At 38.1% G+C, this 20,936-nt stretch overlaps 2 protein-coding genes and 1 long non-coding RNA gene across 6 annotated transcripts; 1 reads left to right on the top strand and 2 right to left on the bottom strand.

The window, feature by feature from the left end:
- Window positions 1-669: 669 nt before the first annotated feature.
- Window positions 670-12,652, top strand: LOC140014618 (uncharacterized). Its single transcript, XM_072065686.1, has 2 exons — window positions 670-1,875; window positions 12,581-12,652. Exons 1-2 carry the CDS (start codon window positions 670-672, stop codon window positions 12,650-12,652), a joined length of 1,278 nt encoding a protein of 425 aa, XP_071921787.1.
- A 125-nt stretch (window positions 12,653-12,777) lies between these two features.
- LOC140014763 (F-box/kelch-repeat protein At1g30090-like) lies at window positions 12,778-14,912 on the bottom strand. Its single transcript, XM_072066079.1, has 2 exons — window positions 14,738-14,912; window positions 12,778-14,226 (listed from the first exon to the last, which is right to left on the bottom strand). The coding sequence occupies exon 2, from the start codon at window positions 14,165-14,167 to the stop codon at window positions 12,950-12,952; it is 1,218 nt and encodes a 405-aa protein (XP_071922180.1). The 5' UTR covers window positions 14,168-14,226; window positions 14,738-14,912; the 3' UTR covers window positions 12,778-12,949.
- Window positions 14,913-17,091: 2,179 nt separating this feature from the next.
- On the bottom strand, window positions 17,092-20,702 carry LOC140014898 (uncharacterized). 4 transcript variants are annotated; one of them, XR_011821631.1, is made up of 6 exons: window positions 20,587-20,702; window positions 20,344-20,401; window positions 19,927-20,067; window positions 19,108-19,397; window positions 18,582-18,677; window positions 17,092-17,254 (listed from the first exon to the last, which is right to left on the bottom strand). It is a non-coding gene; the product is annotated as an uncharacterized lncRNA (long non-coding RNA). The 4 variants fall into 4 exon arrangements; XR_011821629.1 differs by having other exon boundaries at window positions 18,582-19,397; XR_011821630.1 differs by lacking the exon at window positions 17,092-17,254 and having other exon boundaries at window positions 17,295-18,677.
- Window positions 20,703-20,936: the final 234 nt, after the last annotated feature.

Genomic DNA, 20,936 nt, shown 5'->3' with positions numbered 1-20,936 from the left:
CGCCTCACTAGGGTAGTCCGGGAGGTGAGAGACCGGTCCGGCGCTATTATCGATGAGTGTGGGGCACTCATCCAGGGAGTGATTGGCGCTAATGCGCCAGGGGGAGTTCCAGGTGACGGAGCTCCAGGTCAGGGAGGCGCCCCTAGCTCTAGCTCTGGGGGGGAGTCGGTTGGCTCCGTCGAGGACTAGATTAGGGTTTTGAGCCTTGTTTTGATCCCGTGTGAGGGATACCTAGGAAAAGCTTTTGGTTAGCTGTTTTGTACCTTTTGTACCTTTTGGGGCCTAGGTTGTACAGTGTATTTTGACAGACCCTCTTTTGGCTTCACGGGAGTACTTTTGTATATATTTGCTTGACTGCTCATGTATGACTGTTTGTCACAGTTATGTGTTCTGTGTATAACTGTTCTATGTGTATACATATCTTATGTGGTGTTTATTTTGGTTCTTCGATCATGCTTATGTGACTATATTGATATGCACTTTTAATATTATTTTGTACCTCGACTTTAGAGTGACATTAGAGTAATGGAAGGCACTCGTAGTGGACGAGGCCGCGGGCGCGGGGTTAGGCAACCCACAACTGACGAGGGTACTAGGGATACCACGACTGAACCAAATCCTGAACCTAGGGTTGACCCTAATGCCCAAATAGCTGCTGCTATGCAGCAAATGACCGACTTGTTAGCCCACGTAGTGCAACAGCAGGGCCAACCTCCTATCCAGCAACCTGGGAACCCTGGCCATGTAGTAGAGAGTGAAGATCGGGCCCTAGAGAGATTTCAGAAGTTCTCTCCGCCAAAATTTCTGGGCGGGCCAGATCCGGACGTGGCTGAAAAATGGTTAGAGAAAATGATAGATATTTTCGCCGCCCTACACTATTCAAAGGAAAGGCAGGTTACTTTCGCTGTCTTCCAATTGGAAGGGGCCGCGCGTTCTTGGTGGAACGTGATACGAATGAAGTGGGACCGGGAACAAACCCCAAGAACATGGGTAAACTTTGTGAGGGACTTCAATGCGAAATACTTTCCCCCTCTAGTCCAGGAAAAGAAGGAGGATGAGTTCATTAGACTCCGTCAGGGGACGCAATCGGTGGCTGAGTACGAGAGCCAGTTTACTCGTTTATCTAAGTTCGCCCCTGAACTCATTTTAACGGAGCAAAGGAGAGTTCGGCGTTTTATTCAAGGGCTCAATGTGGAAATTCAAAAGGATCTGGCGGTAGCCCAGATCAATATCTTTAGTGACGCCGTGGAGAAAGCTTTGCGAGTTGAAAATGCCAGGCTTCAAGTAAGAAACTTTCAGGTGAAAAAACGGGGGTTCTCTGCAAGTAGTTCGACCCAAGGGGATAAAGGGACCCCTCCCAAGTTTGGAAGAGGAGCCGGGGGAGGAAGGCAATCGGGGATGACAAGAGGGACTCCACCGAGGGGTGGTCACAATGGACGGGGCCCGCAGAGAAGCGTCTCACAAGGAAGTTCGGCCTCAGTTGCCCGCGGACCCTGTGGATTTTGTGGGAAACCAAACCACACTGAGGACAACTGTTGGAGGAAAGAAAGGAAATGCTTGCGCTGCGGGAGTGCGGAGCATCAAATAGCTAACTGTCCGGTGTTACCTCGGGAGGCTAGAGTAACCACCCAGTCGTCGAAGGCCAACTCGGGACAGTCCAAGGTAGAAGGGACAAAGCCAAAGGTGCCAGCTCGGGTTTACTCCCTTGAGCAACAACAAGTCCCTGATTCCTCTGGGGTTGTAGAAGGTACGATCCCTGTTTTTCATCGTCTAGCTAGGATTTTGATCGACCCTGGTGCTACACATTCCTTTGTTAACCCCAATTTTATGTGCGGCATTGATATAAACCCTGTTAGCTTGCCTTATGACTTAGAAGTTAGTACTCCTACGGGGGACCAACGTTTGATTACTAGTTTGATGTATACAAATTGCGAAATTTGGGTAGGAGAGAGGAAGCTTTTGGGGAATCTTATAAGTTTAGCTATTAAGGGGTACGACGTTATATTGGGTATGGACTGGCTAGCTAAGTACGATGCACAACTTGATTGTAAGAGAAAAGTAGTGGAATTTCGTATACCGGGGGAGGCAACCCTAAGGCTCGATATAAGGGGTAGTTTAGCCTCATCTGCATTGATTTCGGGTATTCGGGCTAGGAAATTTCTGTATAAAGGGGCCCAAGGGTTCCTAGCTTTTCTTATAAACACTCCTACTGATAAGTTGAGGGTTGAAGATGTGCCTGTAGTAAGTGAGTATCCGAATGTGTTTCCTGATGAATTAGTAACTTTACCTCCGGAGAGAGAGATAGAGTTTAAGATTGACCTGTTACCGGGGACATCACCTATCTCTAAGACCCCCTATCGAATGGCACCTGCTGAGCTCAAGGAGTTGAAATTACAGTTGCAAGACCTGTTGGAGCGTGGGTTTATTCAGGAGAGTGGATCTCCGTGGGGGGCTCCGGTACTATTTGTTAAGAAGAAGGATGGAACTTTAAGATTGTGTATCGATTATCGGGGATTAAACAATATGACCATTAAGAACAAATACCCACTTCCCCATATCGATGAACTGTTTGACCAGTTGCAAGGCGCGGTGGTCTTTTCCAAGTTAGATCTCCGACAGGGTTACTATCAGTTGCTTATTAAGAAAGAAGATGTACCCAAGACTGCTTTCAATTCTAGATATGGGCATTTTGAGTTTGCAGTCATGCCCTTTGGGTTGACCAATGCCCCTGCCGCCTTTATGGATTTGATGCATCGGGTTTTCAAACCCTACTTGGACCGATTTGTTGTCGTGTTTATTGACGACATCTTGGTCTATTCTAAAACCCGTGAGGAACATGAGCAGCATTTGAAGCTAGTGTTACAAACCCTGAGAGATCATCGGCTATACGCCAAATTTAGTAAGTGTGAATTTTGGTTGGAGAAAATCTCTTTCTTGGGACATGTGATTTCAAAAGAAGGTATTACAGTGGATCCCGTGAAAGTAGAGGCAGTGGCTGAATGGAAGAGGCCAGAAAACCCCACTGAGATTCGCAGTTTCTTAGGGTTGGCTGGGTACTATAGACGCTTTATTAAAGACTTTTCCAAACTGGCTGGCCCTTTAACCGATCTAACGAAGAAAAATAGCCGTTTTGTGTGGGATACTAGGTGTGAAACCAGTTTTCAGGAGTTGAAACGAAGGTTAACCGTGGCTCCTATTTTGGCCTTGCCTAATGGGAAGGACAGTTTTACTATTTATACCGATGCTTCGAGGGAAGGCTTAGGGTGTGTGTTAATGCAAAACAAGAACGTGATTGCTTTTGCCTCTAGGAAACTGAAAACCCATGAACAAAACTACCCTACCCATGACTTGGAGTTAGCTGCTGTGGTCTTTGCTCTGAAAAAGTGGAGACACTATCTCTACGGGGTTACCTTTGAGGTTTATTCAGACCATAAGAGTCTTAAATACCTTTTCTCCCAAAAAGAGTTGAATATGAGGCAACGCCGGTGGATGGAACTCTTAGAAGATTATGACTGCATGATCAACTACCATCCCGGTAAGGCTAACGTAGTAGCGGACGCCTTAAGTCGGAAGGCTCAAGTAGCAGGGTTAATGGTCAAGGAGTGGGAAATGTTAGGAGCAGCTAGCGAGTGGAACCCTAGACTGGGAGGCAAACAAATAACTTTTGGGAATATTCGGGTGACATCTGCTATTCTCGATCGAATTAAAGAAGCCCAAGAGAAGGATCCGATGGTACAAAAGTGGAAGGAAAAGGTGGAAAAGGAAGCACTACCTGACTTCAATTTGGGTCCTGAAGGGATTTTAAGGTATAGGAACCGAGTAGTGGTAGCCAATGATGAAAACCTGAAAAGAGAAATTTTAGAGGAAGCCCATCGATCGAAATACACGATCCATCCTGGTAGTAATAAGATGTACCAAGACTTGCGACGGTTGTACTGGTGGGATAAGATGAAGAGGGAGATTGCTCAATATATCCAAACCTGTCTGATTTGCCAGCAAGTCAAGGCTGAACACCAAAAACCCTCTGGACTGTTACAACCTCTTGAGATACCCGAATGGAAGTGGGAAAATATCACGATGGACTTTGTTTCTGGACTGCCAAGAACTCAAAAAGGACATGATGCCGTTTGGGTGATCGTTGATCGGTTAACCAAATCGGCCCATTTCTTACCTGTGAATGTGAAGGATTCCATGGACAAGTTGGCTCGGTTGTACCTGAATGAAATTGTGAGGTTGCATGGGGTTCCAATGAGTATAGTTTCAGACCGAGATCCTCGTTTTGTATCGAGGTTTTGGCAAAAGTTTCAGGAGAACTTGGGGACCAAAATCAACCTTAGTACCACTTATCACCCCCAGACGGATGGACAGTCAGAGCGAACCATTCAAACCCTCGAGGATATGTTACGAACTTGTATTCTGGATTTTGGGGGTAATTGGGGTCAACATATGACTTTGGTAGAGTTTGCCTACAATAACAGTTTCCATTCGTCCATTCAAATGGCACCATATGAAGCTCTCTACGGACGGAAGTGTCGTTCGCCCATTTATTGGGATGAAGTAGGGGAAAAGAAAGCTCTAGATCCAACAACCATTCCTTGGATGGAGGATGCACAAGAGAAGGTTAAATTGATCCGTCAAAGACTCCAAGCAGCTCAAAGCCGACAAAAGAGCTACGCAGATAACCGAAGGAAAGATTTAGAGTTCGAAGTTGGAGACCGTGTTTTCCTTAAAATTACACCACTACGAAGCGTCACTACGAGTAGAGGAAAGAAACTTCAACCACGGTTCGTGGGGCCTTACAAAATTCTCCAACGAGTTGGGAAGGTAGCGTATCGACTCGAGTTGCCGCCAAGTTTATCTCGGATTCATGACGTCTTCCATGTTTCGATGCTGAAAAAATACTATCCTGATCCAACCCACGTTGTGCGACCAGAGGAGATTCAGTTAGATGAGGCACTTACTTACGAAGAAAGACCTGTACAAGTACTCGATCGGAGGATTAAGGAACTGAGGAATAAGCAAATTCCATTGGTAAAGGTTTTGTGGAGAAATCATGGAATAGAAGAGGCAACTTGGGAGTTGGAGGAAGAGATGCAAAAGAAATACCCTGAGCTATTTAGTAACCCAGGTGAGCAATTTCGAGGGCGAAATTCTTTAAGGGGGAGAGAGTGTGAGAACCCAGAGGAAAAAAAAATTATTTATTATTTTATTCCTGTGCACCCGTTTTTTTTTATTTTCTTTATTATATTACTTTTATCAACATTTTATCAGTAAATATAGCTTTTAAATCATTTTTCTAGTATAAGGTAGTTCGTGAGAAATTTGGAACGTCTTTTGGTCGTGGGACCCGCTAGTGCATTAAGTGAGAGAAATTCGGCCGATTAGGTTAAATTTTTGCGTAAAGAAATTTTGTTACTAGGTATTAGGAGATAATTGGAGGTTGCCTAGATGGATTAGCCATGAGGGACAAGAAGATAACTCTAGCAAGACAAAGTGCCAAGTGTCCAATTTTGGTTGGACCAAGCTTGCCTAACTTTTGACTAAACTTTCTTTACTTTCCTTAAAGTCCAAATTTGACTCAATCATCTTCATTCTTCACCATCTCTTGGCCGAACCTCTAGCAAGCAAAGGAGAAAAAATTCTTCAACCTTTCATCTACAAATCCTTGCCAAATCTTGAAAACTAACCGATTACTTTCCAAATTAGTCCATAAAATCATCTTCCTAAGAGTGTTTGAAGAACTTAGTGGTGTTGGTTTGGAAGAAAACCTCACAAGCTACAACCTTTCTTGAAGAACTAAGGTATCTTGCTTGGAACTCATCTTTTGGTTTTAATTTTGGCCAATTGGTGCCTTATAGTAGCTATTTACGCGATTTTTCGGAAGATTTGGTGGATTGGAGTGAAGTTTCCTAATTTTCTGATTTTTTCTGGAATTTTTCTGTTTTCCTATGATGATATGATTGAGCTGGAATTGATGGTTCTAAATGGCATTATATAGCTCTCTTGTGCGTTAATTGTGGTTAATTGCGGAAAATTTCCGCTTGTGCGGAAAATTTCAGATTTAGGGTTTCAAATTGGGGGTTTTCTATTGTTGATTGTTGAACTTCTAATTGGCTATAATTGATTTCCTTACAGGGATTTACCTTTTGGACTTTTGAGTTTGAAGATGAGTTAAGTAGAGCTAGTTGAGAGATTTTGTATAGCTCCTCAATAGTTGGCAACTTGATTGTACTTGGATTTACATGTTTCCTTTTGGCTTGTAATCATACAAATGTGGTTGGTAACAGTGTGTGGGTATTCATGTTCCATGTATCCTACTTGGCTTGTATATATATTCCTTTCCGGGATTGTAAGCAGTTATTTGCATTTGATTGGGTTCTGGCTGTTTGTGACGTGGCAGTCACTATTCGCTTTACGTTTTAACTTTTGTTTTCCGTTTCTTGATTGATGGTTGGGTTAAGCGCGTTAGTAGTTTCCCGAACGACTTGAATTAATGTTTTACCGTTTTAGTAGTCCTGGCGAGAGCTGGGCAGGCAGTCCGCTAACCCCTTTGGTACGCCTTAGGGGAAGGTGGGGCTGTCACAGGTACCATGGCTGCCTACCCCTTTTCTCTTCTTTAATCTTGCTAAAGTTTAGTTAGAAGCTCTTAATCTTGCCTTATGACGGTTAATCGGTTAGTTTTGATTGATTTGTTAGAATATGGAGCTAAGGTTTACATTTTCAGCTTTGATTATAGTGATCTACCTCTTAATTGATGTTATTGAGCTTGTAATTGGTGGTTTTGATGTTAGAGTACTTGTTAGATATGAATTTCTAGAGTAAATGTGCAAATTCCAGAATTTGGAAACCAATTTGTTCTGTTCTGACCAACTTCATTCGTCCATGTTAGGAGCCGAATCAGGCTTAGGTCAAAACATGAAAGTTGTAGGAAATGATGTTGTATAGTTTTCTGTAAAATTTCAGCTCAATCGGAGCACTGTATCATATGAAATAACCAAAATACCCTTGACTGCCAAATGTACAGTTTTGCGGGCAGTTTCTGTTTTCCTCTGATATGTCACATTTTGATATTGAAAATGCACGAACTAGTTGTTGATGTCTTCAGGAGACTTGTAGTTCTATGTTTTAGCTTCGAAACGGTATAAAGCTTACCCCAAACCAATAGGCGTAGCTTTAGTTGTGACCGAAACGCCAAGAGACATCAAATCTGCCATTTAGCTATTTGCCTTTAAATTTGATTTCCGATTGCCTTATTAAAACTTGTGTTGTAATTGGATTATTTTGAGCCTAGTTGAAGAGCTATTGTGGTAACATTGCGTATGTGTGACCTTGGGACTGATTTGAGGAAAATAATGAAGTCATAAATGGCTGAAAAATAGGTAAACACAAGGGGCATGCCGTCCAAATTTTCACTAGAGGTATAAACCAGCCTTTGGAGTTCTGGTTCTGTAATCTGCAAATTCGACCTAGATCTACTGAAAACTGGGTTAAGTTGTCTTCATGAAAGTTGTAACCCTTTGTCTTAGCTTCGTGATGCTACCTAGTACACCTTGATCTGATAACCACAACTCGGGTTATGGTCAAAACTGTGCAACCTATTTCCATACCATTTTCATTTCCACGCACGCGCACATGCAATTCTTGGCCGTTTTTGCCATTTTGGCCGTTTTAGTCCATATTTCTATTTGTGATGGTTGTTTGACTAATGGTTGAGTATAATTTTCTGTCACAGGCAGTGACGAACGGACGGAGTCGGTGGACTCGTATAAAGTGTCGTGATTTGCGTGCTAACTATTTTGAGTGAGTAATTGGGTTGGTTTATATGATAAATTGTCGATGTGATTTGTATATGTTGAATGGGTACTTAGGCAAGGGTGTACTTTATCTCACTCGACCTAAGCCCATTCTCTGTTGTTGACTCAATATGTGAGAATACATGCTTTGTGCTGAGTAACACCCTTTTGCTGTATGCTGTTGGGGTGATTACACGACTTGAGTTGAACCCCTTGTGCTGTGTGATGTTGGAGTGAGTACTTTGTTGAGAGATATCATCTATTGAGAGATTGGATACCTCAGGGCTTGGTTCCAGCCCGGTTCCAAGGATAGACGAACTATTCGAGCCAGCCGGAGCTTGGTCGAAGTTAGTTCCATGCTAACCTTGGGATTTCGTTCTTTGTTAAAATTTTGTTTAAAGCTAAGTGATTTATTTTGTTCGAGCTGCTGTGTGTTGTTGACTGGCCAGCGGGGGTTGATAAGGTGAACGGGGAAAGTAAGTAGAGTCTACGGACCATGAGTATTTTGGTTGACGGAGTATCAACAGGCGTTCAAGCTCAGGGAATTGAGCTGGCTTTGAAGCTACCCATATCCTACCATTGTGATGTTACATTTCTGTCTATTAATGTGAAATATCTTGGTTTACATGTTTATTTGGATGTGATTTTACGTTTTTACCCCCAATTATTCACTAAGCATATAATTTACCTCATTCCATTTGTTTTCCTTAGCAGGGGGGACAAGCGAGGCGTGAGACTGGTACAGGCTAGCATAGTCTAGTTTTTGAAAATTTTGCGACTGTACTCGCGCTAGCACTTGACTAGGGTTGATTGGACTTGGATTGTAAACACGTTAGTGTATTTAGGCGTGTATAAGCCTTGTAACTGGATCTGAGCATCAATGTATATATTAAGTTTGAACTTGTTGTGTTACTTATTTGCTATGAATGTAAGTTATTTTTCTCGAGTTTCGAGTGAGTGAGTCCTGGCGAAAGTTGGGCAGGCGATCCACTAAACCCTTTGGTACGCCTCTGGGTACGGTGGGGTCGTCACAACTGTTATTCGAGATGTCGAGTATGCTGGACTGCCTTGAGTTACTCATGCGTATGTGTGAATGTAATCTATTAACGGTTGAACTGGGCTCTTCATTGGAGCTCTTACTTGAGACCAGCCTTAGAGCGATCGGGTAAGTTATACAGCCTTGGGTAAAGGAAAAATTTCCTAACCTGTTTACTCGTGACTTGAACTCATGACATGTTTGAATACGGGAGCTTTAGGTGACAGCTAACGTCTCCAATCATTACACATGTAAGCGTTGGGTGACAGCCAACGACTCCACTCATGAATATTTGAATATTTGGGGCTCCAAACCCAGATCATGAATACTTGAACACTTGGGGTTCTAAGCCCAATTACATGGCTAGTTGGTCAAATTGAACCTACAAGGGATTGGTCGAGAAGATTGACGAATCTTGGGTACTTATTTGAAATGCGGGCCCGGTACAGGGGGATGATCGGTGGATAGAGATTAGCGATTAAGTGGTGATCTACGAACATTATAATTGGTTGACAGAGTGTTAATGGACCCTAGAGAAGCTACTATGGAACCTACTCCTGAGAACAGACTATATCCTTTGGCATGAATGTATTCTTTACTGTACATTATTGTATGATCTATCTGGTTTACCTCCTTTCTTGTATATTATGTCACGATCTATCTGAATATGTCCTACTTCTTGATATCCTGTGAATTGTATCATACCTGCCAGTTTACTTGCATGTTTTCTTGGAACTTCACTGGGCTTTTAACTCATCCCATTATTTGTTTTCCTTAACAGAATGCGGGGATAAGAGAAACATGAATAGTAATAGTTTGTACTAGAAAATCTCGAACTTGTATTTAGTCGGCACTGTATTATGGTACTAGTCATTTAAGTTCCTTTCTTTTGGCTTGTACTTTAGTTTGAATATTTGGATGATTTGAAACATATAAATGTTATATTGAAAGACTTTAGTGTGTTATTGATTGGGGTGTGTGAGTGAGTCTTGACGAGAATTGGCCAGACGGTCCGCCAAACCCTTGGGTACATCCTAGGGAGAGGTGGGGTCGTCACATTATACTTGACTAACTTGCTATTGTAATTGTACATTTGGTTGCTCACATTACCACACCAAAAAGTAGTTGGCTGAATAGGCTCTAAACAAATCATTTGCCGATCATGTATTTTATTGCCAATGAGCCTTACCGGGAAGTAGAGGTATTGTATGACACTATATAAGTAAATTATTGTAATAGCTAATCAATGAAATCAGGTTAGCCCGAGTCCAACCCATTCAGCCCCAAAAAGCCCGTTATTCAAGTTTTTAATTGGGCCATGTAAAGTTTGGATCTAAAATTTGGGCCCATATTAAATATGGGCCAAATTTGGGCCTTTCTAGCCTCTCCCCCGATTAACGCCCGACCAATATATGTATACATATTATAACATAAAATATTAATATGTATAAATATATAGTAATTTATAATTATTAAATATATATTATGTATAATTACGTATTTAATTATGAGTTTAGGCTAAACCTGATTTCATCTTGAATCTCATATAAAAATGTGAGTTGAGTTTGAGATTTTTTATTTGAGCCTGAAGCCCAAGAGCCTGAAACCTGAAAGCCTTATTAATTTATGAGCCGAGTTTGGGTTTGCCAAAACCCGGCTCACAAAACCCAATTGATAGCCCTAGTTATAGCAGCAAATCTTTTGATGAAATTCTCAAAATACCCTATTATTTCTTATTTCATTTTTTCCCTGCATTCTTACATCTCCAAGCCAAACATAGGATTTCATGTCACTGACAAAGTGTTTCCGTCAATGATGCAATTTGTTTAGCCACTATTCTTGTATAATCGATAAAAGAAAAAAATTTCCTTTCCCTGTCTATATGCAGATAATCAAACTTCTTTAAAGATAATATTTTAATGTTTCAGCACAAAACTTTTACCCTTGTTTTTTTTTTTTGTTGTAATAAGAGATAAAACTTTGAAAAAGACACTTATTTAGAAACAAGAATAATAAGAAAATAATTTAAGCATATATTGCAGACAAAAGAAGACAATTTTGAAATGAAACCCAAACTTTGATTTCCACATATCTTAAGCAAAATTTTTATTATCTCACTGCAAATTCTATAGCTAAATCTAATCAAAGATAATTCAATGGAAGAAGTGGGTTGGAAGAGGATGGTACTAAGCCGAGATGAACCACAGGTAAAAAGAAAGACGAATGGGTTTCCTTCTCCCTTTCTTTTTTGGGTTTCCTTTTATTCTTCCTCCTCTTCTTCTTCTTCTTCTTTTTTTTTTTCCCGTAAGAATTTCCTTATAAATAGTTGACTATGCAAAGGGTTAAATTAAAATCTAGTCAAACTTCAGGGCTCTTGCGCATCTTAGACAAACCTCAAGGAAGGTAAATGCACTTTTTTGGAGAGGGTGTCGTGTCATTTAAGCTCCTGTTGATTGAGTTTGGAAGTGTCGCATATAGAATTAGCTGTAAGTTAGTCCAACTAAACAGTTCGTTTTGTAGTTTGGTCTGAATCTTAACGAAAGCAAATGTAGTTTAACCCAATATTCATCCATCTAATGAATGCACCAGTACAAACTAAGAGCCACCACCAAGTTACTTCACCATAAATTCTTCTCAGTTGTTTGCTCCGTTGAACTGCTACTATTTTGGCATAACTCTTCATCTTCCTCGTTTTGAAACATTCCACTCCATCTTTGATTTTTCTCCCTCAATATATCTCTTCATCAACCTCCTGTTCAATGTAGCATCTCCTAGCCTCTCAACAATTGAACCCTCTGAATTTCCCTAGTGGTGCTCCTGCATTGTGTAACTAGTTTCCATCACCAGATTCACAACTGCTGCCATTTTTCCTAGTTGGCAGAGCACTTCCGTTCGAAACTTCAACCTCTTCCAACCTCAAGAATCCTCTTGTACAGAAGTTTTCCTCCTCCACCATCAACAACAATGCGTTAGAATTGCAGTTGTATATGTAGTCGCATCTCCAGCATAGGTTGGAAAGACAGTCCATACAACAGAGAATTGGGTAACAAAAACACTGAAATACTTGACTAGAAGCCTTGGTATTTCTAAAATATTGGGCAAATCAAAACTTTAAGCAATTGACATACATATATAAAGTGGAAGCAGCTACTCCTGATGAAATAATTTAGCGATCATATAACCTGCCATCACGAAATGATCTTTGCAAGGGTAGCTTTTTCATCTGATACCCATAAAGATGAGTTCCATTTTAGTATCATTCCCCATACCCATGTCTAGTACCTTCAGAAGCTCAAATTGCTAACCAGAGAAGAATGACTATGGAACAAAATCTACAATTAAAAGATAGAACCTTCCTAGTCTTGAAGGCAAGTACTGCTAATATATGCAGATATCGATTTCAGTGTTAGATTCAAGATCACACGTGATCTTTAGGAAGGTGTAGAGGGTGAATTTAGCATCAGGGATGGATCTGACCGGGAGACAAATACAGAACCAAATAGAAGAAACAGAACAACTGCGTAGGCCCTCAAGCATATTTTAGTGTAAGAATTCAAGTAGACCAAGGTACCAGGAGAGTAAAATTGCACCTGTAAAACATTAGATGGAAAGCAACCTCCTAATGGTAGTTACTCCATCATGAGACAAGAAAAGGAAACTACATGAATCTGGCTTGAAAATTAATCACCATTCTATCTGCTAGGAAGCAAAACCTACTAATTGTATAACATCTACCCTTGTCAATTAGCAGTTTCTTCTATCCAATTTAAAGAAGCAACAGCATGGCAACCAGGCTCTGAGACCAAAAGCAGCTATTAGCTGAAACATATAGTTTTATCACCCGTTGTACTGATTCCAAGGAAGCAATCTAAGATCATACAGCATCATAGCTCTAAGCTGGTTCTCAAGTGACATCACCAACCCAAAGGTAAAATTGACAGAACAAAATTGCAAATAGCACTACAGATAAACTTTAACAATAAAAAGTGAGTCAGTGATTACATCAGATAACTTAAGAAACTATCCACGCTTTTCTTTTAATCAAAAGCTTTTGATCATTTCATAGATTTACAACAAAATTCAACACAATATACAAGGCAATAACAAAGAACCTGCGGAGCTAAGCAAGCAGAACCTGTGCACTCGAAGGTGTCAAGTCAGAAAGAGTTTCAGGTGCATCTACTACTACCCATTGAACAGAAAAACTGCTTTTTTCCTCAGAAGAGTATCTTCCATACTGCCGAAAGATATGACCCACAGCAACATGAAGGTTGCGACCAACAACAAAGATCCTGAAACCATAGCAGTTGACAGAAAAAGGCTTGCATATCTGCTCTGGCAAAGGAGGACCTTCTACAGTTTCCCAAGAATCATTTTCCATGTCATAAACCTTAAGTTTTGTCCTTTCATGTTCTGAAACCACAAATAAGTGACCATCAATCACAACACTCGAACCAGTCCATCCTTCTCGCAGCCCTGAAGCCATACTATCCCAGACATTAGTCCTCGGATCATATATCTGACCACGGGGTACAACATAGAATGGCCAAAACCAGCCTTCAGTGACAAAAAGCTTCCCATTCATTACTGCAGCATCATATGAGGCCATGTTGGTTCCCATACTTGCAACAGGATGCCAAGAGCCTATACTAGGATCCAGAACTTCAGCAGAATTAAGTTCGTAAAGATCTGTGCTATTTCCTCCAGCCACATAAACCATGCCGTCAATCACTCCACTAGCAAAAAATGACCTTGCAGTAATCATCTTTTTCATCACAGTCCAGCGATTTTTCCGTATTTCATATTTCAATACCAAATTGAGAGGGCAATCCACATCAGACACCACGCCACCACAGACGAACAGAACACCATCACCAGGAATGGAAACACACCTAAATCCATGGGGACAGACCTTGTCTTTGCAAGGCATGGCGGGGATAGTGTGCCAAGAAAAGTGCGTCAGATCAAGGACCTGCCACTGAATTCTTCCAGTGCATTTGTGGAAGGCAAAGACAAAAAGCCAGGGCTCATGAAAACCGAGCTCCTTTCTGCGCGAGAAGAATCGCTCCTTACTGCCAAACAGTGAATGCCAACGCTTGCAAACAGCCCTGCAGCTTCTGTGCTCATCTACTGGAACCCGAAGGAGACAATTGAGAGCCACATCATCGGGAAGTCCCGGAATCAGAGACTCCCCATTAAGCGACAATTCTAAATCCAAAGAAGGATCAAGCAGAGCTGATTGTATTGCAGCTAACCTAAATTTTGGGGACAGTGTCATTTGAGAATCGCCCAGCTTGTGAACCGGAGCTTGGTGTGAGGAAACTCGAACTCTTTGCATCTTCTTTCGCTCTTTTAACTCCCAAAAAAGTCACAAAATCCCAACAAAATTTGACGACCCTATTCCCAAATATGTAATCCCTTTTAGGAAATCCAACCAAAAAGCAGCCTTAAACAGAGCAATTACATGAGCAGATTGCCCAAATCGTTGAACAATCAGCTATACTGACAAAAATCATTCGTTATCAAGAAAATTCTTTAGGAAAAAGACAAACCCAAAAATCAGGGGGTCCAGCTACTCCCAAACACCATTTTTCTTACCGACTTTTAAGCCTTTACAAAAACAGAAAGAATTTTATAAACCCACAAGAAAAAGCAGCTTAACATGCCATTTCTGTCATCGTAATCAGCATCAAGAACTTAAAATAGTTGAATAAAGAAGACCCAGTTTACAACTCAAAGAGATATGTGGCTATCATGGTTCACAACACATCAAGAATGGTTAATGAGGATGCACAAACACTAAAACATGTAAAAGTTGTCTTTAAGGCAGATGATAAAACAAAAACCCCAAGAGCTGCGGAAAAAAAGGGATTACATAGGCTAAAAGAAAGTTTAAACAAGAACTTACAGATTATAAAATTGAGGAAAGCTGCGGACAGATTGAGACTTGATAAGAACTTCAGCAACTTGTTTAATTAATTTGCACAAGTTTGTTCGTTTGTTTGACCACTAAAGACCACTCTTCTCCCGAACAAATGTTAGTTTATTCTTGCACCAGCCTCAGAGGAAATAGGATGTGGCAGACACGGCTTCGCGTTCCCGTGTGAATTATATATACAGTGTTCTCTCGAGTGCTCGACAGTGCGCTACTACCATGTCACGATGGGGAGAGCTGGGCTTTGACATTTTGACCGTCCGAAACTCATTAAGTGCCTCTCATGTGTTTCATTTTTCTGTTTTTCACTGTTTTGGATAATTGTTCAAATTTTGCCATTTGGGTGCACACTACATGTCAAGCGGTTTTTCATTTTTCTGTTTTTCACTGTTTTGGATAATTGTTCAATTCTTGCCTTTTGTGTGCACATTACATGTAAAGCGGGTTTTTCTAAATTTTTGCCTTTAATATATCTAAATTTTACACAATCTATTATCACACAACTTGCCATGTACTGAATAATTAATACTTTTTCTTGCATTTATACTGGTAGGTGTGGGCTGTGCTATGCATAGCCAGTGCCCAATGGAATGAATTCATTGATAGTAATTGATGAAACAATAGTTTTGTAGTAGTTATAGTTATATTTTTTACAGGAAATAATAAGTTGTTTTTGTTGAATTTATTAGTAATTGCATTGTATAGAAGTAAATTCACATTTGTTTCTTTTTGTTTAACTTGTAAATACAAATGTGTATTGTTGGAAAATATATTGATTTCTATAAACTTTAGAATGTTTTGGTTTTAATTATGTTATTTTGGTGATAAGTTATTCAAAGAGGAAGTTACACACCTTGTGATTTCTGGTTTACGAAAATTACCAGGAAGGAAGTTATGAGAACAAATAAAATGAATAAAAGCTTCTGAGTTTTAATCTACTTTGTCAAATGTAGTCACTTGATTTATTGTTGTCAAAATTTTCATCTAAATATGTAGTCAATGATAAGTAAACAACTCAATTGATTCATGGTCCAATCTAATGGTGAATGCATGATGAAATTACAAAGAACAATTAATCAAGTAGTTGAAATTTATACAAAAAAAAAAGTTGTTGAAATTTATACAAAGAACAACTGAACTCTTAGGTAAATGGTAAACATTTAATCGTAAAAAGTCGTTGAAAGAAGTAAAACAATGACCTATGATTTGTAAAGATTCGTTGTACAAGAAAAAAATGGAAACCAGGAATAATATGTATAAAAGAGTGGCCAACTGTTTTGAGTTTTACCAAAATGGATGAGTAAGTTGTCTGACCATTGAACCATCAAACAATTACAAAAGGAAAGCAATCAACCACTACAAATCTAATGGTCCAAGATATCAAAATTATTTTTAAAAAAGTGAAAAACCTCAAATAAATAAAAACCTTAAAATTTGCTTTGTAATTAAATACAGCTTGGCTAAAATAATTCTTAGACTGACTGTTTCATTTTAATTATGTAAAATAGATTATATACATCTTCGCTAGCATAATGCTTTATAGTCTTATTGCAAACAATATCAATTTTTCCGTATTCCTTTTTAAATATTTATTAGAGACATTATTTATACATCTTAATATTTTTCCCACACTGTAAAAATATATGTTTTATCATTTTTTTTCCAATAAATCCCAGACAAATAAAAACCTCAAAAATTTCTTTCTAAATGAATAAAGCTCATAATTGGCATATTTTTTTTTATTTTTATGCCATCAATTAAATCATCTCTTACCCAATTTCTTTGCAATATGAAAAATTTATCAATTTTTGTATCTCTTCTTGCCAGTAATCCCAAAGAATAAGGAGAGTGTCTATAAAATGAAAGAAAATTACAAATTGAAGCAAGCGATGTGCTTGTATATGCTTTGTAAATAATTAATCTAACATTTAAACCTCTTGTCATGATGTGTCTACTCTCATTAAAAAAAAATATCAATTTTGGTATTTTATTTTCCCTCAAAGTCCAAATAATTTTAAAAATCTATAGAAAAATAAGATTTCATTCCTAATATTAACCTTGCATTTACACTTAAATTTTTTATGCTTATACATTTATTCAAAGTAATAATTGATAAATTTATTTTTTTGAATTAAACATATTAATATCAAATATTTCTCAATTAATTATTTATTCTTGACTAAAGAGGCAATAAATAATCAGCTATTATGGCTTGATCCCTTACTGTGTATCATGATCTCTTGAATTTTGTATTAAAAATTAATAGAGCATAATATAGTTCATAAATATATTTTTCAATTAGGTAAAAGTCTAGAATTGTATTTCAATTTTGTAGTTTCAAAGATATTGACATAATTTAGATCCTACTTAAAATCTCAACATCAAAATTTTCAAGAATCCAAAGCCGAAAAGGAAAAAAAAATACTATAATGATTGGTTCCATTATATATGCTAAAAACTAATGGAGCTGAGAGCTGCAATCATCCAAATCTGTAAGAAGAAAATTGTTTAAAGGAAGTTAGAAGATTAATAAAAGGGAGAAAGAAGAATTAAGCATACAAATTCATCATTTGAGTAAAATAACAGAGTTTAGAAACTGAGCACTGGTTCAATATTAACATCTTTTCTACTTTCCCACTGCCAAGTAATTCAGCAGGCTGTCATAAACTTTCTAGTAGTGTTATATCCTAGACAACTATAAATTGAAATACTGATTGCCCACTAATTAGATTGCTAACTTGCATTTACTCCATCAAGTTCTTTATGAGAACGCCATCATAAAGGATCTTGAGCATTGATATGAAATTTTGGGAACATCTTTGTAATCTTCATTTGAGATGGCTATCAAAATTTGACCTCCAACCTCAGCAGTGTATGCTTTGATAGTGTTGTTCTTCGCTGTCCTTTTGTCCTTGGATTTTCCAGATTAAAAGTATGGATGAAACAAACCATTGTAACCCCCTCAACATGAGAGGCTAGTTTAGCAAAATATGTAGCATCCTTAATTTCATTAGTGAACTTTGTTCGAAATATTTGTTTGAAATATTTAATCAACAATTACATGTTGACTGTGCAATTTCCAACTGTGAAGCAATATAGCTTTTTAAAATCCAAAACTAAGGTAGCATTCTAAAATTTTAACAGATAAGCAGATACGTTAGATACAAATAACTTATTAAAGCATACAGAGTCATTTTTTATGGCAGCCTCATTCAAAAACCAAATAGTAGAAATTTATAAGTCACTTATGCCTACGCCATAACTGAGACAACTTATCTTTTTCAATTATTTCCAACTGACCAAAAGAGTGCTCTTATAAGGCTTTAGGATATCTTAAGAGTCAAGATCAAAAGCTCTACGTGAATTTGTAAGGGTAAACTTATGATAAAATGTCATACAAAAGAATTAATCCAATAAGCAAAACTTAAAGCTATAAAATGGATCAAATAAGTTGAACAAAGCCTCATTAATTCTTTAAGGAAAAATACAACTTTTTAGTATAATATTTCAATCATTTCCTACAATTGTTCTTCTAAGAGCATTTAAGCACATTTATCAAGTTGCACTCATCATTATGCAATAACTCATCAAGTTATAGCTCATGGACTTGAACTTACTTGGTCATCAGCGTATATGATAACAATTTCTAAGCATATGGACTGAAAATTGCAGCATGTAAAGATCCTGTAACATCATTTACCACAAATCCCAAGCGACACCTTATCGTATTTTGCCATTACATGAAGCAAATTAGAAGTTATATTGTTGTAAATGATTTACTAATTCTAGCGTTAGAAAAGTAAATAATAACATTTACCTCGCTTCAACTCCAGTTTCTTCCTTGCATGATGGGCATTTAATGGTACATTCTATCTCAATTTGGATAGATTTTTGGGTCTTAAGCCAAAAGTTTCTGAGAATAATCAGCCAAAACTTGACATTTTTAGCAAAACTAAATTGAAACTCAGAAGTCTTAAGTCAACATGTACCAAAGCCATGGTTAAACATGTAAGTTCTATGTCTTTAAAGCAATAGGTGTTATTATAGGGTACTATTAAGTTCAAGCCTTTACCATAAGAATATGAATTTCAATTTGAATCATAATGAGTTCATAAAGACTATCCTTTAAATAATGAAATAAGATTATTAAACAAATTAATTGGACAACAGTGGTTCTCGTTATCAATTTAGCAATTTTGCCTCTTGGGCTCTTGTTATCAACAATACATAAACCTTGCTGTTTTGTTACTCCAACAAAACACAATGAATTGGAAATTAACAAAATTTAAGAGTTTGTTTATTTCCTATGATGGTAAGCAGCAGAGGAAAGGAGAAAAATTTACTTAGCAGCAGGGGCTGTAGCATGCCATTAGCAGTAGAAACCTGGGGCTTCTTCTCTTGAGCTGGCTTAGATGACTGAGGGACAATTTCTTTTCCAACCCCAGAACCCACAAAAGTTTGTTGACTTCTGCTCTCAACTCCACCAGCTCCAATACTCTTGACAAGCCCATTAGCATTCCTAGGAGAGAATAAGCCACCACATTAGCCAAGTTCATCTCAGATCCATCATTCCCAAAATAAATTCACTTGCCAGAATCACCGTTAATGGTGTCAGCAACATCCCCTTTGGTCCCTGAAATTAAACTCTTAAGTACACCAATATGTGCAGAGATAACAAACTAACAATACAAAATTTCTAAGATATGTGCATATGATATATCTAAGATACATATGACGTATCTTAGAAATTTTATATTAAATTTTGGAATACAATACATATGATATATCTAAGATATGTGTAGGGATAACAAACTAACAATACAAAATTTCAACTTCTACAGTTGGAAATTCTCAATCGTATGCTATATTACATCGGCACCATCAGAATTTATGTGGTAGCTCTTTACCTGGACAAAAGGTAACCATAAGTTTTTTAAGTTATTATATGAAGATGAAATGTACGACATACTTGAATCGGCAACTTCTACAGCACAAAAAACTGTAAACCATGTTTCCAACTACTAATCTACTAATAATCAACTTCTTGATAGGATAATTTGTGCCCTAAGAAAAACATTGAAAAGGAAAGATAAAGTGCCCTAAAAAACATAGAAGGAATTGGCCGTAGAGAAAAAAATGATATAGACCAGAGTAGAATTTACCTGTGCGATCATTCTCTCCGTGTTTTCTCTGTTATCCTAAGTTTTACACAGATATTTTATCAAACACTTGATGGCCATTGGTCTCTGTGATTTCACAAAACCTTGACTTGCTTGAATAGCTGTGTTTGCTAGATAAATCATCTAATAAAAAATAAGAGAAAATCAGCTTGAATATCAGAACATCATCTAATAAAAAAAATAAGAGAAAAAGAAAGAACAAAATGAAGAACATCTGATAAAAAATTTTAAAAAAATGAAAAAACAAAATGAAGAAAAAATTCATTGACACATATATTCACATTTAGCAGAAAAGAAGAAAAAGGAAATTTTTGTACTAAAGTTAGAATATCATCTAATAAAGACCTAAAAGGCGAAAATAAAATTCAGAACCAAAAGGGAAAAGAAATAAATTCTTACTTTTCATGCTGCCCTTTCTCCAGAACTCTTTCTTGCTGGAGTTCTCTTTTCTTCTCCTCTATCGTACGCAATATCACAAAATGTAACGAAGGAGAAAAAGTGCCAAAAAGTAGACTCAGTCTATGAAACAATTGGTGGTTTCCATGGCAATAATTAACACTAATAGGTTAGCCATGTGTATTCTACAGTGGAGAATGAAAAGGATATGGTGAAAAAAGGATACGGAAAAAGGAAGAAGCTTACCTGCTTCTTTGCTTTTTCTGACCATGCACAGGAGCAATTCAACTGCTATTCTTGATTGTTTGACATACAAAGGAAAGGAATGGGAAACACAACCAAAGAGATGAGAAGAATGGTAGGCAAAAAGTCACAAATAGCCCTGAATAGTTAGCTATTGTTTTGAGAGCCATTTTTTCTCACTGAACAAAGTAGTAATTTTACATAAAATGACACAAATGGCCTCAACAGTGGTATACTATTCGCAAAAGTAGTCAACATTGTCGCGCCCCACTTTTTGAATGGTGTGAATGTGTGTGATGTGTAGTGTCGTGTGAACGTGTGCAAAATGAAAATAAAGGCCATGGGACTTGATA

The sequence above is a fragment of the Coffea arabica genome, chromosome 9e (assembly GCF_036785885.1).
Source record: "Coffea arabica cultivar ET-39 chromosome 9e, Coffea Arabica ET-39 HiFi, whole genome shotgun sequence".
Taxonomy (NCBI): Eukaryota; Viridiplantae; Streptophyta; class Magnoliopsida; order Gentianales; family Rubiaceae; genus Coffea; species Coffea arabica.
This window is presented reverse-complemented; position numbering and strand designations above follow the sequence as displayed.